General features: G+C 58.2%; 1 protein-coding gene across 1 annotated transcript in view; it reads right to left on the bottom strand.

The window, feature by feature from the left end:
* Positions 1–7,967: 7,967 nt before the first annotated feature.
* Positions 7,968–21,258, bottom strand: part of TSPAN15 (tetraspanin 15) — a 67,297-nt gene continuing 54,006 nt past the window's right edge. Inside the window, exons 4-8 of the mRNA XM_056113517.1 lie at positions 18,865–18,960; positions 16,224–16,340; positions 12,321–12,368; positions 9,012–9,128; positions 7,968–8,593 (exon numbers count right to left, since the gene is read on the bottom strand). Of these exons, the coding sequence (XP_055969492.1) occupies positions 8,444–8,593; positions 9,012–9,128; positions 12,321–12,368; positions 16,224–16,340; positions 18,865–18,960 (528 nt within the window). The 3' untranslated portion in view covers positions 7,968–8,443. The remainder of the gene's footprint in view (positions 8,594–9,011; positions 9,129–12,320; positions 12,369–16,223; positions 16,341–18,864; positions 18,961–21,258) is intronic.

Genomic DNA, 21,258 nt, shown 5'->3' with positions numbered 1-21,258 from the left:
TCTCACAATGGAGACGTTACTGGGCCTGCTCGAGCAAATCGATGAATAACAGGAGGACTGTGTTTGTTTGTGTTTGAGCCTTGCCAGGATTGGTCCTTGAGTACAGAGCCAGGAGTGAGCCCCAAGCACAGCTGGGTGTGGCCAAAAACAAAACAAACAAACAAAAAAATTGTTGTTTGAAGGCATCTGTCTCTTGGCTCTTATAATTACTTAACTAAAATGAAAAATAAAATGTGCAAGGCACAGGGGAGAGGGAAAAAGATAACAGCAACCTAGGACTATTGTAAGCCTACAAAATAGGGATAGAAAAGTCAGTTTCATTAATGTTCATTAAAGGTAAAGGTAAAGGCCCTCCCGTTGATCGTCGATTTGCTCGAGCGGGCCCAGTAACGTCTCCATTGGAGACTTTGTTGTTACTGTGTCTGGCATATCCAATACTCTCGGTAGCTTGCCGGGCTCTCCGAGAGGGGCAGAGGAATTGAACCCGGCTCGGCCGGGCTGGCTGTGCGCAAGGCAAACGCCCTACCGCTGTGCTCTCACTCCAGCCAATGTTCATTAGTGGTGACTTATTAAGATTATAGAGGGAGAGTGATCGCACAGCGGGTAAGGTGCTTGCCCTGCACGCAGCCAACTCTGGTTGGATCTCCGGCATCCCAGACGGTCCTCGGAGCACTGTCAGGAGGAATTCCTGAGTACAGAGCCAGGAGTAGCCCCTGAGCATTGCCAGGTGTGGCCTACAACTGAATTTCTTTTTAAAGGACTACTTAGAGGGACTGACACAGAATTACGTCTCTGTGTGGGACAGAAAGGAACACGCAGGGGAATAAGAGATCCCAAAGACGGCAGAACCTGAGAAGCTGTTTAAAGAACTGAGCAGAGGGGTGGGGGTGAGGGTTTAAGGGGGTCATAGTGACACATTGGCTGAGGGTGGGGTGCTGGAAAATTATCTACATTTTTTAAAAATCCCTATCAGGAACAGTATTGTACCTCTCTGTACCTAAAATCAAACATAAATAAATATTCGACCACATGCAGGTACCACAATATTTTATTTTTTTAATTTCTATTAGTGAAACACCATGAGGTACAGTTGTAGACTTGCAAATTTTTGTGCTTGGGTTTCAGTTATACAATGATCGAGTACCCATCCCTCCACCAGTGCCCATCCTCCACCACCACGGGTCCCAGCATCCCTCCCACCCCCCATCCCCCCATCCCACCCTGCCTCTGTGGCAGGGCATTCCCCCTTGTTCTCTCTCTCTCTCTCTTCTTTTGGGCACTGTGTTTTGCAAGAGAGGCACTGAGTGGCAATCACGTTCAGTCTACAGTCTACTTTCAGCATGCTTCTCCCATCCTGGGAGGATCCTCCCAACACTCTTTATTTGGTGCTCCCTTCTCTATCTGAGCTGCCCTTTCCCCTAGCATATGATACCACAATATTTTAGTCCCCTCACCGTGTGCCACTCCTTTGGGGTGGAAGGGCTGGGCATGCCGTTAGTGGGTCTGGGGTGCAAGTGGCCTTTCCTTGAGAGCCGGGCTCCAGGCAGAAGGCCGCCTCTGCCGCCTAGTGGCCATTTACAGCCATGACAGGAAATGTGTTACTCTGGCCTCCTTGGGCTCAGATCTGCCAATGAGGCTCCTTCCGGGGCTCGCTTCTGGGGAAGCAGAAGTGTCAGAGTCAACTTACCTGTCGTATTTCTGGATTACATCCAGGTCTCATTAGGTGGTAAGCGGGTTAGGGGCAAAGAAGGGGCCAGAGATGCTGGCAGGTCCTCATGCCATACATACATCATATGTATATGCTTTTGTGGTCATACCCAGTGATGATCAGGGGTTATTTCTGGTGCTGTGCTCAGGAATTACTCCTGGCAGAGCTCAGGGGATTGAACCCGGGTCAGCTGCGTGCAAAGCAAACGCCCTACCCACTGTACTATCACTCTGGCCCCTTATTTTTAAACCACCATTTGTCTCCACATCGTTGTAGCAGATTTTTGTTTGGGTTTAACTTTCGGGTTTGGGACCACACCTGGTGATGCTCATGGGTTACTCCTGGCTCTGCACTCTGGGATCATTTCTGGTGGTGGTATTCGGGGGACCAATGAGATGTCAGGGGGATCAAACCCAGGTTGTCTGCGTGCAAGGCAAACACCCTACCAGCACCAGCTATATTATCGCTCTGACACGCTCTAGCAGATTTTACATCAGTCTGTGTGTTTGTGTGTGTGTGTGTGTATGTGTGCAAAAAGTGGGATTTGACCACTCAGACGATTTGTTTTATTTGGTGGCTGGTGGTGGGAGCCACATGGTGGTGCTCCTGGTCCTTTTTCCTGGCTGTGTCATGTGACGATCAAACCAGGTTGGCCATATGCAAGGCAAGTGCCTTAACCCCTTACTGCATCTCTAGTCCCTAAACTGTATTTAGTAAAGAATTGGGTATACAGGGCCAAAGAGATAGCACAGTGGGTAGGGAACTTGCCTAACACACACTGACCCCAGTTTGATTCCCGGGTCCCATATGATCCCCAAGCACTGTCAGGAATGATTCCTGAGTGCAGAGCCAGGAGTAAGCCCTGAGCATCGCTGGATGTGGCCCAAAAACAAAACAAAAAGACTATTTATATATAAAGAGAATATTCATGAATATACTATAAGTTAAAATAGAATAGCCCAAATCAACGCACACCATTTCTTCCTGGAAGCTTAATAAATTGGTCTGGAAAAACAGTCAGCTTGTTAAGTTGTTCTTGATTTGTGAATTATAATTTAAATTTTTTACACTTGTGAAATATTACTACAAATTACTACAAATCAAGCATAAAAGTAAAGTAAAGGCCCTCCCGTTGATCATCGATTTGCTCAAGCGGGCCCAGTAACGTCTCCATTGGAGACTTTGTTGTTACTGTGTCTGGCGTATCGAATACTCTCGGTAGCTGGCCAGGCTCTCCGAGAGGGGCGGAGGAATCGAACTCGGGTCGGCCATGTTGGCTGCGTGCAAGGCAAATGCCCTACCGCTGTGCTAGCCTGGCAAGCTCCCCGTGACGTATTTGATATGCCAGACACAGCAACAACAAAGTCTCCAATGGAGACGTTACTGGGCCCGCTCGAGCAAACAAATCAAGCATGGAGTTCCAAAATGTAGTCTTCCTATAAAAGATTCTGGGTCATTTTCACCGGTGTCCTTTGTAACTCCCTGCCCTCGATGATACTCACTGAGGTAAAATGTATTTACTTCATGGCCCTGCCACACTTCTGTCTTCAGATCTACCTAATGAATTAGAAATCCCCTCTTTTTAATGCTTCTGATGACTGTTTCATTTGGCCTAAAGTTCCAACTCTAAATTACCAAATGCATTATTGTAACAAGGACGGGTGATTAATATTTCCAGGGACATCAGTTAGTGACCACCCACTGGGTCTATGAACTGCAAAAGTGGTCTTTAAAAGTTTTTTTCAGGGGCTAAGGCACTTGTCTTGCGTATGCCAAAGTTTGATCCCTGGTACTGGTCATCCATGGACCCCCGGGTACCATCAGAAGTGACCCCTGAGCACAAAGACAAGAGTAAGCCCTGAGCACCACCGGGTGTGCGCCAATAAACAAAACCCCCAAAATTCCGTTAAAAAATTTTAAGAAGATGCTTCTTTGAGGTCTTCCTTGATCGCATCTCTGCACTGCTTTGCGAGCTCGGACGTTCGCTTGCGGTTGCCTGAGACTGGATTCCACGGGATGTCAAAAGACCGCGTGGCCGCCCACCTACCAGATGGTCAGACTTCTTCGTCAAGATCATGAACGATCGGTTTGAGGCTCTTCATGTTCCCGGAGCGAACAGACGCCATTGGGCTACACTAGCACGCGACAGGGACAATGGAGACGCTACTGGCGCCCGCTCGAGCAAATCGACGATTAACAGGAAGTCAAGTGATCAAGTGATCAAGAAGATGCTTCACCAAAGGAATTTGTAGATGGGGAATAAGTCCATATAAAGATGCTTGGCTGGGACTGGAATGGGAAGGAATGGGAGTGAAGATAGATGGTCGGCAGCTACACCACCTCTGCTTTGCTGATGACATTGTTTTAATAACACCAAACATCAGCCAAGCGGCACAAATGCTGGCCGACTTTGACCGTGAGTGTGGAAAGGTAGGACTACAGCTGAATCTTACGAAGACAATGTTTATGAGAAACAGCCTCGTTCCTGACGCCCCATTCGCTCTCAATGGAACGACCATCTCCGAATGCAACAGCTATGTGTACCTAGGTCGAGAGGTCAACATGAGAAATGACCTGGCACCCGAGCTGCGCAGGAGGAAGAGAGCGGCTTGGAACGCCTTCAAGAACGTCGAAGAAATAGCTAAGAGGACGAAGAACCTCCGGCTCCGGGCACATCTCTTTGATTCCACTGTTCTTCCTGCATTAACATATGCCTCAGAGACCTGGGCCCTACGCAAACAGGATGAGAACGCCATTCAGGTCTCCCAAAGAAGAATAGAAAGAGCTATGCTTGGAATATCACGTTTCACTCAAATGAGAGAACGAATCCGGAGTTCTGACATCCGTCGACGATCAAGGATCAGGGACGCTGTCTCATATGCCAAGGTGTCGAAAATCAGATGGGCTGGTCATGTAATGAGATTTAAAGACGACCGCTGGACTAGAGCTGTTACCGACTGGATTCCATGGGATGTCAAAAGACCGCGTGGCCGCCCACCTACCAGATGGTCAGACTTCTTCGTCAAGATCATGAATGATCGGTTTAAGGCTCTCCGTGTTCCTAGAGCGAACAGACGCCATTGGGCTACACTAGCACGCGACAGGGACAAATGGAGACGTTACTGGCGCTGCTCGAGCAAATCGACGACTAACGGGAAGTTAAGTAAGTGATTAAGAAAGATGCTTGGCACCCAAGAATAGCTGAGATCAGCACCAGGAGGATTACTCCATAGCTTAGTGGCCAGCCGGGCATTCTAGAGGAAAAGGCAGCTCAGATAGAGAAGGGAGCACCAAATAAAGGGTGTTTGGAGGATCCTCCCAGGAGGGGAGATGCATGTCGAAAGTAGACTATGGACTGAACATGATTGCCACTCAATGCCTCTTTTGCAGACCACAACACCCAAAAGGAGAGAGAGAACAAAAGGGAATGCCCTGCCACAGAGACAGGGGGGATGGGGGGATGGGGGTGGGAGGGATATTATTATCTATGGTGGTGGAAAATGGGCACTGGTGGAGGGATGGGTATCTGATCATTGTATAATCAAACCCAAGCACAAAAAAATTGTAAATCTACAACTGTGCCTCATGGTGCTTCACTAATAAAAAAAAAAATTAAAAATTAAGAAAAAAAAAAAAAGAAAGATGCTTGGCAACGTGAATTACTCGAGAAATGCAAAGTGAGGCCACAAGGGGGCAGCATCTCCCTCCCATTAGAATGGCCAGAGGAAGGCCAAACCCAGAGCACAGCAGGCAGGGCGCTTGCCTCGCACGCAGCCTCCCGGGTTTGATCCCTGGCATCTACATGGTCCCTCGAGCCCCATCAAGAAGGATCCCTGAGCACAGAGCCAGGGGTAACCCCTGAGCAGAACTCGGCGTGGCCCCCGAACAAACCACAGCGGCCAAAATGGCCAGATGAGAAGCACCCAAAGCAAACACAGGCCAGCAGAGAAAACGAGCACCTTCCCCACTGCAGGTAGTGGTATGAGACCCTGCAGCGGCTCTGGGAGACCTTGGCACTCGCCCTGCGTGAGCCTAGGCTTACGGAATGATGTGATTGATTCCGGGTAGTTCTGCCACAAACCAACATTGATGCAGCGTAATTGGTCATAAGGCAATCTGACCACGAGGCGAAGTTGCCATGAGAATGAAGAAAAAGAAAAGAAAAGGCCATTGTTCAAAAGAGCATCATGTGGGGCTGGAGAGAGAGCACAGTGGGTAGGGCGTTTGCCTTGCACGCGGCCGACCCGGGTTCGATTCCCAGCATCCCATATGGTCCCCTGAGCACCGCCAGGAGTGACTCCTGAGTGCAGAGCCAGGAGTAACCCCTGTGCATCGCCGGGTGTGACCCAAAAAGGAAATAAAAAAAGGGTAACAGATCTGAGCTGGAGTGATAGCACATAGCACAGCGGGGAGGGCGTTTGCCTTGCACGCGGCCGACCCGGGTTCGATTCCCAGCATCCCATATGGTCCCCTGAGCACTGCCAGGAGTAACTCCTGAGTGCAGAGCCAGGAGTGACCCCTGTGCATCACCGGGTGTGACCCCCCCCCCCAAAAAAAAGAGCATCATGTATCGTATACTAACAAAAACTATAAAACTGAGCGATAGCACAGCGGTGGGGCATTTGCCTTGCGCGCAGCCAGCCCAGCTGAGCCGGGTTCAATTCTTCTGCCCCTCTCGGAGAGCCCAGCAAGCTACCAAGAGTATCTCACCCGCACGGCAGAGCCTGGCAAGCTACCTGTCAAGTGACGTAGTCAATATACCAAACACAGTCACAAGTCTCAAAATGGAGACGTGACTGGGCCCGCTCGAGCAAATCGATGAACAACGGGAGGACAGTGACAGTGACAGTGATGGGATATTTTCATATTGATATTGAATAAAAAATCGCTCTTCCCCAAAGTGTACAGATTTGTGACCATATCAGGAATAGGTTTCTTTTGTGCACTGGGCTCAAGATCTTATTTTTTGTTTGTTTTATGGGGGAGGAGAATTCAAACCCAGCTGTGCTCAAGGTTTACTCATGGCTCTGTGCTCAGGGATCAGTCCTGGCTGGGCGTGGTTATGTGGTGTTGGGCATCAACCCTGGGATGCCCATATGCAATGTAAGTGCCTCAGCCCTGCACTGTCTCTCTGCCCCTAATTCTATCTGAAGTCATGCCGGGCTTTACCACATCCCAGTCTTGGGCAAGGTGCGTGGTGGAGCCAGTAAGAAGGGCCAAGCACGGTTGGGAAGATTAAAAGATTCTCTATGGAAAAGATGGGGCTGGAGCGATAGCACAGCGGTAGGGCGTTCGCCTTGCACGTGGCCAACATGGCCGTCCCGAGTTCGATTCCTCCGCCCCTCTCGGAGAGCCCGGCAAGCTACCGAGAGTATTCGATATGCCAGACACAGTAACAACAAAGTCTCCAATGGAGACGTTACTGGGCCCGCTCGAGCAAATCGACGATCAACGGGAGAGCCTTTACCTATGGAAAAGATGCTTAGACAAATGCCTGACATAAAGTCTGTTGGCTGTATCTTGGATATCACTGCAATTTTTTCTCTCCTCTTGAAAATCCCTCTCCAGCCAACCACTCAGGCGTCCAACAACTTAACTTCTGGTATAATAGTTTCCTCAACACCCCTGGACCTAATTCTTCGTGTTCATCGCTGTTGTGCTTCTATTCCCGTGACTAGTAAGGACCTCCTAGAAAGTCTAAACTCCAAGTCTTCAGGGCTGGACCCATAGTACAGCGGGCAGGGCACTTGCCTTACATGTGGCCAACCTGGGTTCAATCCCGAGCACCCCGTATGGTCTCCCAAGTCCCACACTAGGAAAAACCCGTGAGCACAGAGCCAGGAGTAAGTCCTGAGTATCACCAGGTGTGCTCTCCCCCCACCCCGCCAAAAAACCAAAATTAGTAAGTTTGGGTGGACAGATGCATGCAGGACTTGCTGTGTCCAGCAGGGGGCGAGCAGTACCAAGTTTTTGGTCTGTGTTGCGGGTTCTGGGAATTCCTTGCAGGAAGGGCAGGTTGGGGGTGGGGGGGGGGGGCAGAGCCCACCAACAGACACAGCCGGGAAACACCATTTCCTCAAGCAGAGGCACCTGAGAGAGCAGGAAGGGCCGCTTCAAATCAGGCAGGCCGGGGCCAGCTGCTCATCCCTCCCCCCATCGTACCTGGGTGGTCTCCCATAACCTCTGGACCATTCCACTTCAGTTCCGGCAGCCACCCCCCACCTTCCCAGACGCACAAATGAAAGAACACCGCCGCAAAGACAAACAAACATGTCTTTATTACTGAATAAACCGGCCGGGAGAGACAGAGTGAGGCATGTCCTTCCGGCTCTGATCAGTCACAAACTCCTGTGAACCCTGTACAAAAGGCAGGCTACAAAACTCATACAAAAATACGGTCAGCGAAGCAGCAGCCGGCGGCGGGGTGGGGGGCGCGGGGATTCAAGGCACGTGGGAGGCTGCAAAAAATGAGTTCGACCCAGCCTCGGGACCCGACAAAGGCACTGGGGGCCCTGGGCCCGCAGAGCACCCCCTTCCCCTCTGCACATGGGCTGGGGGTGGTCACGGCCTGAATGCAGAGGATGAGGAGTTCTCGCTGCCAGGGCCACCTGTGCTCCCCCCGGGGAGGGTCTCGGGCTCTGTCCCCCGGGGATGCAGTGGCCGCCCTGGCACACGCAGTCTGAGGCACGGTCCGTGTGTGGTGTGGGCCCGGGGGTGCCCGGCTGTCCATCCGCCCTAGTTGGGGTAACACATGCAGCAGCCTGGAGCCGCCGCGTCCATGCTCGCCTTGCTGCCGGGTCCCAGCAGCCCGTCGGTGACCGAGTGCTCGGTGATGATGTCCTCCACCCGGGTGATGTACAGGAACGTCAGCAGCACGCCCAGGAACTGCGGAGGAGAGCAAGGCGGTGGGAGCCTGGCAGGGGTCCGGGCTGCCCCCCAGGGCTGGCCCCCGCCCCTGCCACCCAGAGCAGCGCCAGGCACCCTCCCGGAGTCGAAGCTTCTAGGAGCCCCTTCTCCCGGGAGCCCTGCCCTCTGCCCCACGCTGCTCTGCTGGGTCTTGGGGCGCTGACCGGGTTGGGACCGGGTTTCCTCTGCCAAGTGGGCCGGGGGCCTGGGAAGCACCTGGAGGAGGGTGGGCGCCAGCGCGACCCCTGCTCCATCCAGCATCTGGCGGCTCGAAGACCCTCCTGCACCCCTGCTTGCCCTTGGTCCCAGTGCCACACGCACAGAGCTGCAGCCGGCCCGCCCCGCTCTGTGTGTGTGTGTGTGTGTGCGTGTGCGCGTGGGGGGGGGGTTTGCCCACCTGGGGGAGCAGGATGCCCAGCAGGAGGCCAGCCATAATGGTGTAGTTGTCCATGAACCAGATGAGCACCGCGTTGGTGCAGCCGCGCACGTAGATGGTGTCCTGCACGCTGAGACGCTGCACGGGGGGTGGGGGGCGTGGCTGATCAGAGCCCGGCCCACCCTGCCTCTCACCAACCCACCTGGCGCTGCCCTCCCGGGGTTCGGGCCCAGCTGAAGCTCCCCCCACGCAGGGTGAGAACACGGATCTCGGGGCTGCGGGGACACTGATTGCCCCAGAGCGATCCTACTCACGGGCACCCCTAGCTCGGCCCCCGCCTCTCACACCACCCTCCCTGAGGAGCTCAGCCCCAGGTCTAGCTGGGGGGTGGGGGCACCTGGACAAAGCAAAGCGTCCCCCCGGTGTTTGGCACCCCGCCCTGCACGGGGCAGGAACCCTCCGATGGAGGAAGGCATGATCACACTTCATTTGGCCTGGAACGTTATCAAGCCTTACTCATCGTTTTCTAAAACGAGGTCAGCGGTGAAAATGATGCAAGTGGCCAACACGTCATCTAAAGCCACCCCACCCCCACCCCAGTCCCGACCGCTCCCCGCTGGGGGCCTTGTGTCCAGGGCAGCTGCGTGGGGGGGGGCGGGGGGGCTTCCTTCTTCTGCCTCAGTCCTTCATTGTTTGACAGGTGGGACAGGCCACGAAGGGCCTTTTGGAATAACAAGGATGCCCCAGCCTCCTCATCACCTCCCGGTCTCCCTCATCACCTCCCGGCCTCCTCATCACCTCCCGGCCTCCCTCATCACCTCCTGGCCTCCTCATCACCTCCCGGCCTCCCTCATCACCTCCCGGCCTCCCTCATCACCTCCTGGCCTCCTCATCACCTCCCGGCCTCCTCATCACCTCCCGGCCTCCCTCATCACCTCCTGGCCTCCTCATCACCTCCCGGCCTCCCTCATCACCTCCCGGCCTCCCTCATCACCTCCCGGCCTCCTCATCACCTCCCGGTCTCCTCATCACCTCCCGGTCTCCTCATCACCTCCCGGCCTCCCTCATCACCTCCCGGCCTCCCTCATCACCTCCCGGCCTCCTCATCACCTCCTGGCCTCCCTCATCACCTCCCGGCCTCCCTCATCACCTCCCGGCCTCCCTCATCACCTCCCGGCCTCCTCATCACCTCCCGGTCTCTCTCATTACCTCCTAGCCTCCCTCATCACCTCCCGGCCTCCTCATCACCTCCCGGTCTCCTCATCACCTCCCAGCCTCCCTCATCACCTCCCTGTCTCCCTCATCACCTCCCGGCCTCCCTCATCACCTCCCGGCCTCCCTCATCACCTCTCGGCCTCCTCATCACCTCCCGGTCTCCCTCATCACCTCCCGGCCTCTTCATCATCTCCCAGCCTCCCTCATCACCTCCCAGCCTCTTCATCACCTCCCGGCCTCCTCATCACCTCCCGGCCTCCCTCATCACCTCCCGGCCTCCCTCATCACCTCCCGGCCTCCTCATCACCTCCCAGCCTCTTCATCACCTCCCGGCCTCCTCATCACCTCTTGGCCTCCTCATCACCTCCCGGCCTCCCTCATCACCTCCCGGCCTCTTCATCATCTCCCAGCCTCCCTCATCACCTCCCAGCCTCTTCATCACCTCCCGGCCTCCTCATCACCTCCCGGCCTCCCTCATCACCTCCCGGCCTCCCTCATCACCTCCCAGCCTCCTCATCACCTCCCGGCCTCCCTCATCACCTCCCGGCCTCTTCATCATCTCCCGGTCTCCCTCATCACCTCCCAGCCTCCCTCATCACCTCCCAGCCTCCTCATCACCTCCCAGCCTCCCTCATCACCTCCCTGTCTCCCTCATCACCTCCCTGTCTCCCTCATCACCTCCCGGCCTCCCTCATCACCTCCCGGCCTCCTCATCACCTCCCGGCCTCCTCATCACCGCCCGGTCTCCTCATCACCTCCCAGCCTCCCTCATCACCTCCCTGTCTCCCTCATCACCTCCCGGCCTCCCTCATCACCTCCCGGCCTCCCTCATCACCTCTCGGCCTCCTCATCACCTCCCGGTCTCCCTCATCACCTCCCGGCCTCTTCATCATCTCCCAGCCTCCCTCATCACCTCCCAGCCTCTTCATCACCTCCCGGCCTCCTCATCACCTCCCGGCCTCCCTCATCACCTCCCGGCCTCCCTCATCACCTCCCGGCCTCCTCATCACCTCCCAGCCTCTTCATCACCTCCCGGCCTCCTCATCACCTCTCGGCCTCCTCATCACCTCCCGGCCTCCCTCATCACCTCCCGGCCTCTTCATCATCTCCCAGCCTCCCTCATCACCTCCCAGCCTCTTCATCACCTCCCGGCCTCCTCATCACCTCCCGGCCTCCCTCATCACCTCCCGGCCTCCCTCATCACCTCCCGGCCTCCCTCATCACCTCCCGGCCTCCTCATCACCTCCCAGCCTCTTCATCACCTCCCGGCCTCCTCATCACCTCCCGGCCTCCCTCATCACCTCCCGGCCTCCCTCATCACCTCCCAGCCTCTTCATCACCTCCCGGCCTCCTCATCACCTCCCGGCCTCCCTCATCACCTCCCGGCCTCCCTCATCACCTCCCAGCCTCCCTCATCACCTCCCAGCCTCCTCATCACCTCCCGGCCTCCCTCATCACCTCCCGGCCTCTTCATCATCTCCCGGTCTCCCTCATCACCTCCCAGCCTCCCTCATCACCTCCCAGCCTCCCTCATCACCTCCCTGTCTCCCTCATCACCTCCCTGTCTCCCTCATCACCTCCCGGCCTCCCTCATCACCTCCCGGCCTCTTCATCACCTCCTGGCCTCCTCATCACCTCCCGGCCTCCTCATCACCTCCCGGTCTCCCTCATCACCTCCCGGCCTCCTCATCACCGGCTCTGCAGCTCTCCGGGTTTCAGAGGCACTTCAGGTGCCCTCGGCTCCATCACCCCTTCCTGCCCCATCCTCTCCTAATCCAGGCAGTGTGGGAAAGGCTAACCGAGGGAAATCCCGAGGGGGCTCTGGGCCCAGACAGTGGGCAGCCCTAGGTCAGGGGCAGGGCTGAGCAGGCAGACATGCTGGGGCAGGGCCAGGGCGTGGGGACCAGGTCAACAGACGCCCGGAAGGTGCCTGTCCGACCCTGGCAGGCAGCCTTCTCCAGCTCCCTGGCTCCCCGAGTCCTTCTCGGTCTGGGTGGGGGCCGGAAGCCCAGTGGCCATCTCCACAGACAGAAGCCCCACCCAGTGGCTGCTGGGATCCCCCGGGCCAGGACAGGAAGCAGGAGCTTTCCGGAGGAAAGAGCGCACGGACGTTACCTCCTTGTCGATGGTTCTGTAGCCGCACATGGTGTTGACAACCTCTGTCTGCAGCAGAAAGATGCTCGTTAATGACCGCTGCGGGGCTTTCCGTGGACGGTGCAGCCCTGCGCTTCAGACAAAAGCTGGGAGGGTGCCCTGCCCAGCAGTGGGGAGGGGGGCATCCCCAGCCTGCCAGTCTAGCTTGAACACACACTGGACCCCCTCCCACAGGCCGGAAAGGGAAGGCTGGCTGGAAGCCCCCTGTCGCTCCCCTAGGGCAGCAGCTGCGCCCCACTCTGCGGGGATCTCAGACACCAAAGACTCCCAGGCGGGGGCCGGGAAGACTGTTTCGTGGGGAGGACCCTTGCCTTGCACGCTGACGACCTGGGTTCGATCCTGGCACATGTGGTCCCCCAGGCCCTGCCAGGAGTCATCCCTGAGCACCTCTGGGCATGGCAAGGAGAGTGAGAGAGACACAGACAGACAGACAGACAGACAGACAGACAGACAGTCTCCAGCCACATCCAGCTGCTGGCCCACTGGGGTTCACCAAGAGAAAGGTCAGGGGTGGGTGGGGGACGGGGAGACTGAGCGCGCTGCTTTGGCCCTGCACACACAGCCCCTCTGCGGCCGAGCCCCCCAGGTTCCTTCTGGGTAAGAGCGTTCCCAGCTACCGAGTAGCCTGTGCGGGAAAGGCCCAGCGGGAGCCCATCAGAAGCCTCCGCGGGGTGCTGGCCACCGCCGCCTGGAGCTGGACACTGGCCCTCCTGCTCCTCCCCAGACCCCCCAGGCCCGAGCTGCCGGGGGCAGGGGCTGTGGGCGCAGTGGCCTCAGTGCCCGCACAGGGCTGGGTGGTGGCAGCAGCAGCCCCCCTGTGTCCCACCCCGCGGGCACGGATGTGCAGGTAAAGTGCTGATCCCCAGACAGTCGGACAGGCTGGGGGCTGGGGGGCATCTGAGAAAAGTCAGACTCAGATGTCACCAGAGCAGAGCCTGATGTGTGGGCAAGGAACTCTGCCCTGGTGCCGGGGGGGGGGGGGGGGGGGGCAGTTGCTCGGCCCGGCCTAGCTTTCCCGGACCCTCCAGGCCGAGAACAGAGTCCGCCGGGAGCTGACGGGGCTTGCCAGCAGGTCTCCCCGGGCCCTCTCTGAGCACCGAACAGCAGCAGTGTGGTGGCCCTCGCTGTCCTGCACACTTGTACTACCAGAGTGCAGGGTAACATCCCAGCTTCCCTGGAGCCTGCATTCTCCGACGCGACAAGGGAGATTCTGGCAAGGGTCCCTTCCCGGCCCTCTGGCCAGCGCTGTCTGCCTTCCTGCCAGACCCAGGAGAGCCAGCCGACAGCCTGAGCCCAAAAGAACTGAAGAACGGATGCTCCAGGGCACCCCGAGGCAGCGGGCTGGGTTAACTCTCTCCTTCCCAGGGCAGGAACGAGTCCACCCGCACCCCCGATGCCTCTAGGAAGGCTGGGGAGGAGGACCAAAGACCCCCGTCGTTTCCCGTGATCCCAGGGGCCCTGCAGACCCCTCGGTCAGATAAATAAATATCAATTGATTTATTAATAAATTGTTTATTAATTTATTAATAAATAAATTATTTATTAATTTATTGATTATTTATTTATTTATTAAATGATTTAATTTTTTTAATTAAAAGAAAAACTGTTCCCCTCCCCTTGCCCTCACTGGTGTTGCTGGGATGGCCAGTGGCCACGCACTTTGTAGTGGGGTCCGGCAGGGGGTCAGACTCCCTCTGCAGCTGGGGCGCCCGCCACCCCGGATGCTGGAGATGGCACACCACGGCCGCGCTGGGCAGCAGAGAGCAGAGCTGGGACCACACGCGGCCCAGCCCGGAGCACGAAGGATCAGACTCACGGCCGACACTGGTCAGGTAGGTGCTTCCCACGGGGAGCCATCCGCCTGAGCTCCCGGGTGTGGATTTTAGTTTTCATCTAAATTAAGTGTGAGCACCTGTTGTGCGGGCAGTGAGTGTGGGCACCTCCTATGATGTGGGCAGTGAGTGTGGGCACCCCCTAATGTGGGCAGTGAGTGTGGGCACCTTGTTACATGAGCATTAAGAGTGGGTATCCCCTCAAAAGGAGAGAGAGAACAAAAGGGAATGCCCTGCCACAGAGGCAGGGTGGGATGGGGGAGGGATGGGGGATGGGAGGGATGCTGGGACCCGTGGTATTGGAGGATGGACACTGGTGGAGGGATGGGTACTTGATCATTGTATAACTGAAACCCAAGCATGAAAACTTGCAAGTCTACAACTGTACCTCATGGTGTTTCACTAATTAAAAAAAAAAAGAGTGGGAACCCCCTCAGGTGAGCAGTGGGTGTGGGCACCTGTTACATGAACAGTGCGTGTTCTCTGCAGGGCCTGGACAGGAACTACACTGGGAGCTCAGACTGGGTGGAGCTCCACCAACACCCCTGCTGGACAGCCCCCTGGGCCCCCTGGACAGCCGCACCAGCCCCTGCCCTGATTCTGACCCCCACAGCTGACCCGTGTTTCTGGAGGCCTGACCTACTTCCTGTCACTCGGGGAACCTCAGAGTGCCAACAGGGGCTTCAGTCCACCAGGCCTCCTGGCTACACCCGCCCTCTGCCCTCTGCCCTCCTGGCTTTCCTCAGGGCATGGCACTTGCTGTTCCGACTCCTGGGCCGTGCCCACCTCCCTCTGCCCCTCCTTCTGGTTTGCACTCTGACCCCTTCACAGAACTCAGACTGAAGCCCTCCATGTCCCTGCTATCCTGAGCTCACGACATCAGGAACACACTGTTCCTTGCACCTTCGTTGATGGTCAGTTTCCCCAGGTAGAACATCCGCTGTGAGCGGGCAGAGCTCTCTCTTCGTTTCCTATAGCCTTGGAACCTAGACCCATGCTGGCACATAGTAGTCACTCAATAAATTTAAGTGGCATGAATGAGTGAATAAATGAGAGGCCATGTATCAGCCTGGACATTTGGGTGTTATTTTCCTGGGCTCAAAACTATCATAAACACACGTGTGCACACACACACACATGCATGCACACACCAGCACGTGCACACACACACCACAATATATTTGTGAACACACGTGTGTGTGCACACACACACATTCATGCATGAACACAGACACACACACACACATACACACGCACACACACGCGCCTCTGTAAACCCTGGGCAAATCCCTCACTGCCCCTGCGCAGACACAGTTTCCCTAAAATGGCAGCTAAAATTCCCGAACCCGCCTCCAAGGGCTGCCCAGCCTTTTTTAGGGCGACTGTGTGGAACGCCTGCTCCCTGCGCCTGGGGTGGGGCCCACACCCGCACGCCCACCCCAGCTGCTTGGTGAACAGAAGCCAAGAGCAAGCACGAGGCGGTGACATCAGAAGAGCGTTTTTCCATGACTGCTCAGGGCATGAGTAACTGCAGCACCTCACCCTGCGGAAACCAGGCAGGCTCTGGACACAATGAGAGGCCCCCTGGGGCCCGGGGCAGCTGCACAGGACACGATGGCCCAGGAGTTTGGCTTGCCATCCTTGGGGTTCCTGGAAGTCCCCTGGCACTGCACATCACCAGGATGGAGGAATGCCAGGCATCACCCCTGGGCTGAGATGCCCGTGTGCCCCAGGCTGCAGTCTCGGCCCCAGGCCTGGCCCCTCAGCTCCTCACCCACTGTGCAGCTGTCCAGAGCTGGGGGCTAACCTTGGGGCCTCCTCCTCCCCAGAGCTAATAGCAGCTCCCGTTCCCCTCCCGCCTCTCTGAGGGGATGGAGGAACGAGCTCCTGCAACTCACAGACCCCAGAACAGGAAATACCAACAGCCCCACCAGTCCCCGGGGGTCCTCCATCCCTTCATCCCCTCCAGAGCCCCCTGGGCTCATGGCCCGACCTCTTCCTACCCTGCCCCGACGCCCCGGGGAGGCGGTACCGTGTTCTTGAAGCAGCAGGTGTAGGGCACCCCGCAGGCCAGGGGTCCTGGGGCGTCGCAGTCATGGTACTGGTTCTTGCTCCAGTCTCGGTAATCCTCCCCGCCACAGCACTTGAACTGCGAGAGGAAGAAAGTGGGCTGGTCAGCTCCAGGGCCAGCAGGAAGGTGCCAGCCAGGAGAGGCTGCTGCCTGTCTATTGTGTGGGGCATCCTGCTGGGCGGCGTTGGGGGGTGAGCCTGCCGTCTCTGGAGGCATGCGAGTCCAGGCTGGGCCCGTGCAGGATCAGGGCACCGTGCCAGTGCCGGAGGGAAAGTCCTTCCCTCACAAACCGACCCACTCTGTGTTCCGCTACAGCTACTGGAACCCCGGCACCAGCCTCGCAGGTGAAACCAGCGGTCAGGACCCCACTGACAGCCTGACTCTGCGGGTCTTGCCCCTGGCATGGAGCACAGGCAGACCCCACCCTGCCATGGGCTTGGGACACAGTCCTTGGGGAAGCTGGCATCGGGCCAGCGCCTCCCTGCAGTGCCCCTGTGCCAACCTCTGCATGAGGACCTACCCCAGCCCCTCCCGGGAGATCCCCCCGAGTGCCAGGGGCCAGTCAGGGGGTCAAAGGCTCTGCTTGGTGGGCTTCATGGGGGTCAGGGCTGGGGGGGGCATGTCTAGGGCAGCGAGCACCCCGGCAGAGTCCACAGCCATGGGGCTGTGAGCCAGGGACAGAGAGTCAGGGGACAGCGAGGGGCTTGAGGTCCGGGTCGGGACAGCCCAGCTGGGGTGTCTCAGCTGCCACTCGGGCTTTGGCGGGTCCCTCTGGAACACATCTTGCCTCTGTCTCTCCCCTCCCTTGTTTCTAAGTTTTGTTTGCTACAATGTATCTTGCTTCAGTGAAAGGAAAAAACAAAGATGCGATAGGAATGGCAGGAAAAGAGAACACAGGGGCGGGGCTGGCTGCGGGAAGAAGCGACCAGGAGGGGCCGAAGTGAGGAGCCCCGGCAGCGGACCTGGGGTGGGGGCCGGTCCCCAGCAGCCCACACAGTCCCCCCAAACCCCCTAGGGGTGGTCTCTGAGTGCAGAGCCAGGACTAGGTCCTGAGCACTGCTGGGTGTGACCCCCCTAAAAACACATTAAATCAATTCATTCAAATGAAGAGGGGCTGGGGCTGGAGCGATAGCACAGCAGGTAGGGCGTTTGCCTTGCACGCGGCCGACCCGGGTTCGATTCCCTGCATCCCATAGGGTGCCCCGAGCACCGCCAGGAGTAATTCCTGAGTGCAGAGCCAGGAGTAACCCCCGAGCATCTCTGGGTGTGACCCTGAGAATCTCTGGGTGTGCTATTAGGCAGTGCAGGGTTTGTTTGGGTCACAGCCCCCCCCCAAAAAATGAAGAGGTGAGCTGGTGTCTGGACCGCAGGAGGGGGCGCAGCAGAGAGTGCCGGGGGGCTGAGGTGGAGACGGAGGCCCAGGGCAGCCCCTGCAGCACCTGGCTGGAGGGCTGAGGGGGCGGGAGAAATGCAAGCCCCCTTCCCACGAACCACAGGACCCTTGCCCTGGGGCGGCCTCTCTGGGGCACTTGCTTTGCAAGCAGCCTGGCCTCCCCGCAGACGCTTGGATGCTCGCCCCGTGCCCTGTGGCGTGACCCCACAATGCCATCTGCTCCTTCTGGCTCTTGGAGCCCCGGCGGGAGCGGCAGAGCAGGGCCAGCTTGGTGCGGGCGAGCTGAGGCCGGCGGGGAGGGGCTCGGGGCTGGCGCCCATGAGCATGAATCATCCGTCCACCCCATCACGGCCAGCTGAAGGCGGCCCCTGAGAAATCAGCTCGTGCTGTGAAGCAGAGCCCAGCAGCGGGCCGGCCCCGGCAGGAAGCGCCCCCCAAGGCTGCACCTGCGGGAGACGGAAGCCAAAGGCCTGAGCCCAGGAGTGGCCATTGTGGGGGGGTCTGGGTGCCCCCCGAGGGCAGCTGAAATCTCCCAGGAGGGGTGTCAGGGCTGATGTGCCCACACCCGCAGTATCGCCCACGAGAGGCCGCCGTGACCGCACAGAGCCTGCTGGGTCCTTGTGCCAATGGCCCCGTCAGTGTCCTGGCACTGTCTGGGTGGTGGGATCGAACCCAGGCCTCTCGCATGCAGAGCCTGCACTCGGCTCCCTAGACCAATCTCCCTGCACCAGCAGACTTGGGCACTGTGGGGAGAGGGTGACATCCCTAAATGACCACTGGCACATTCAGAGAAGCTGGGCGGACAGTCCCGTCCTCTGTGTCCTGCTGTTGGGGGGCGGAAGAGGACGGTGGTGGCATCCCAGCAGGGATGGGGCGTGAGGGGTGCGGGCGGCTTGGTGGGCGCTCCCGCCCCCATCCAGAAGCCCGCACCCCTGTGATGCGCTGGCGGGGCTGAGTAGAGTCTGGGAGCTGTGCTTGGCCTGGTTGCTGAGTCAGGGGGCCGGGGCAGGCAGGTGGATAAAGTCGAGTCTGGATCCCCACCCCTGCCAGGGCATCCACGTGCCAGCCTTCGGCCACCTGCTTTGGGACTGGGCAAGTCACAAGATCCCTCAGCCGCTCTCTCGGGCAGAGCCCCCCCTGATGGGGCCCTGGGGTGGAGCACGGGGGTCAGAGGGCTGGGAGGCGCCTCTCAGGCCTCGGCCAGCTCACCTTCTTCTGAACAAAGTCCATGATGTTCTTGAAGTCCAGGTCGTCGTAGTAGTTGACGATTCCTCTCCGGATGTTGTCATTCAGGAAGTCGATGGTCTGTTCCCACAGAGACAAGGGAAGCACAAAAGTCACATCAGGGGCCGAAACTGCAGGGCGGAGGGGCTGAGGGGAGGGCACCGGCCTTGCACGCGGCTGGCCGGGTTTGGTCCCCAGCATCCTATGGGGCCCCCCAAGCCCCCTCAGGAGTGACCCCTGAGAGCAGAGCCAGGAGTCAGCCCTGAGCACTGCCAGGCGTGGCCCCAGAATCCAAAACAAAAGGCCCCCATCAGCTGGAGTCCAGCCCAGAAGTCCAGACAGGACCAGAATCCCCTCTCCTGTGCGAGGGCCCCGGCCCAATGTGCACCCCTCATTTCCTTCCCCCATGCCCGGGGCCTCCCTGCCCTCGTATCCATCTGAGGCCCATCTCGCCCATGTGTGTCGCCTGTTACTCTGCAAAGGCCACAGCCCAGGCCCGACTCCGGAACTGGGGGGGCCCTGCCTGGAGCTCCCGCCGCCTCCAACCTCCAAGTCAGGCCTGCGAGGGAACGTTCCAGGCGTCCCCAGGTGCCTCTCCCGGCTATCACAGGCAGACAGGGCCAGAGAGGGAGCCTCCAGGACCCAGGTCACACAGCAGGTCAGAGGCCGGCAGGTGCCCCCAGGACAGCCCGCAGCTCCCGGGAAGGGGCTGGCACCGCGCCCCCACCATCACGCTGGCCCGTGGGGTGGGAATCAACAGCCCCGCCGTTGTGCTAAGATCTGGAGCACAAAGGCCCCACGGCAAGCAGCCGGGCAGCGGCAGAGGAGGGGGGAGGGGGGAGATGTGGGCAGCCCTGCTCTGCGCTGGCGGCCACAATCGCGGCTTTCAGAGCAGCGAGGCCCGAGTGTCATTAGAGACGGCGCTGGCACAAAGGGGCATTCTCGATGGCGGAGCCAGACGCTCCCCGGGGGAGGCGCCTGTGACCGCCCTGGGTTCCAGGCCGGGTCCAGCGCTGCAGACGCTGATGGGGCGGCATCCCCTCCCCGGGCCTCAGTTTCCCACCTGGGAGCCCCCTCTGCTGGCCCGTGTTCAAGGCTCCTTCCAGGTCTGAGGGCCAAAGACGGGCCGAGAGGGGCTCCCAGGGGGCGCCTCGTGGGTTCAAGGCCTCCAGGTCCTCACCCGCAGAGTCCCCAGAGCCCCCTCCGTCATAACTTGCCGTGAAATTACAGTAAATGAAGTACCAGTGTGGGTCCTAGAAGTAATATCAGAGGCGGGCCTGTCTACTTCCCTCCCTCCCTCCCTCCCTCCTGTCCTTCCTTCCTTCCTTCCCTCCCTTCCTCCCTCCTTCCTTCCTTCCTTCCTTCCTTCCTTCCTTCCTTCCTTCCTTCCTCCCTTTCTTCCTCCTCCTCCCTCCCTCCCCCCCACCCTCCCTTCCTACCTCCCTTCCTTCCTTTCTTTCTTCCTTCCTTCCTCCTCTTGCCTTCCTCCTTCGCTTCCTCTCTCCCCTCCCTCTCTCCCTTCCTTCCTCCCTCCCTCCCTCCCTTCCTTCCTTCTTTCCTTCCTCTCTTCCTCCCTTTCTTCTTTCTTCTACCCTTCTTTCCTTCCTTCCTTCCTTCCTTCCTTCCTTCCTTCCTTCCTTCCTCCTCTTCCCTCCCTCCCTCGCTTCCTCCCTCCCCTCCCTCCCTCCCTCCTTCTTCCTCCCTTCCTTTCTATTTTTCAGCCACACTCAGTTCAGTGGTGCTCAGGACTTCCCCTGGCTCCGTGCTCAGGAATCACTGGCTCAGGGAGCCATAAGGGATAGAACCTGGGTCAGCTGTGTGCAAGGCATATGCCCTGCGAGCTACACTAGGGCTCCAACCCCAGATCTCTCTCTCTCTCTCTCTCTCTCTCTCTCTCTGAGTCACTGACCCTGTGGTACCCCATCAGACCAAACATGTCATCAGAGGAAAATCACTAATCCCCAGGGAAGCTGAGGCCCAGCTTTTGTCCAAAAATACCTACTGCAACGGAGAAGGCCTCTGGCGGAACCGGGGAGGGCTCAGAGCCCCTCTCAAACCCCTGTCATCAGACAGGACACGTGAGCGAAATCACTACACTGCCACTGGCAGGGACGCCTGTGTCCAAGTTGGCACCCTCCCAGTCCATCCGGTTCAAGAGGTCAAGAGAGAAAACGGCTCCGAGCAAGATCTCGTGCATTGGTGGGCGCTGGTCTGACCCTGGCACCACGGGGGTCCTCTGGCCAACCCTTGAGCAGCATGCCAGAGAGTAGCCCCCAGCCGTCTCTGGATGTGGCCCGAACCCCCCAAAGTCCCACCCCCAGAAAGAGAAGCCCAGATAGAGGAAGGCACCAAGACACAGAATAGAAGAACCCAGCCGGC

The sequence above is a fragment of the Sorex fumeus genome, unplaced genomic scaffold (genome assembly GCF_029834395.1).
Source record: "Sorex fumeus unplaced genomic scaffold, SorFum_2.1 ptg000020l, whole genome shotgun sequence".
NCBI classification, from domain to species: Eukaryota; Metazoa; Chordata; class Mammalia; order Eulipotyphla; family Soricidae; genus Sorex; species Sorex fumeus.
Note: the sequence above shows the minus strand (reverse complement) of the source record. Positions and strands in the feature narration are given on the sequence as shown.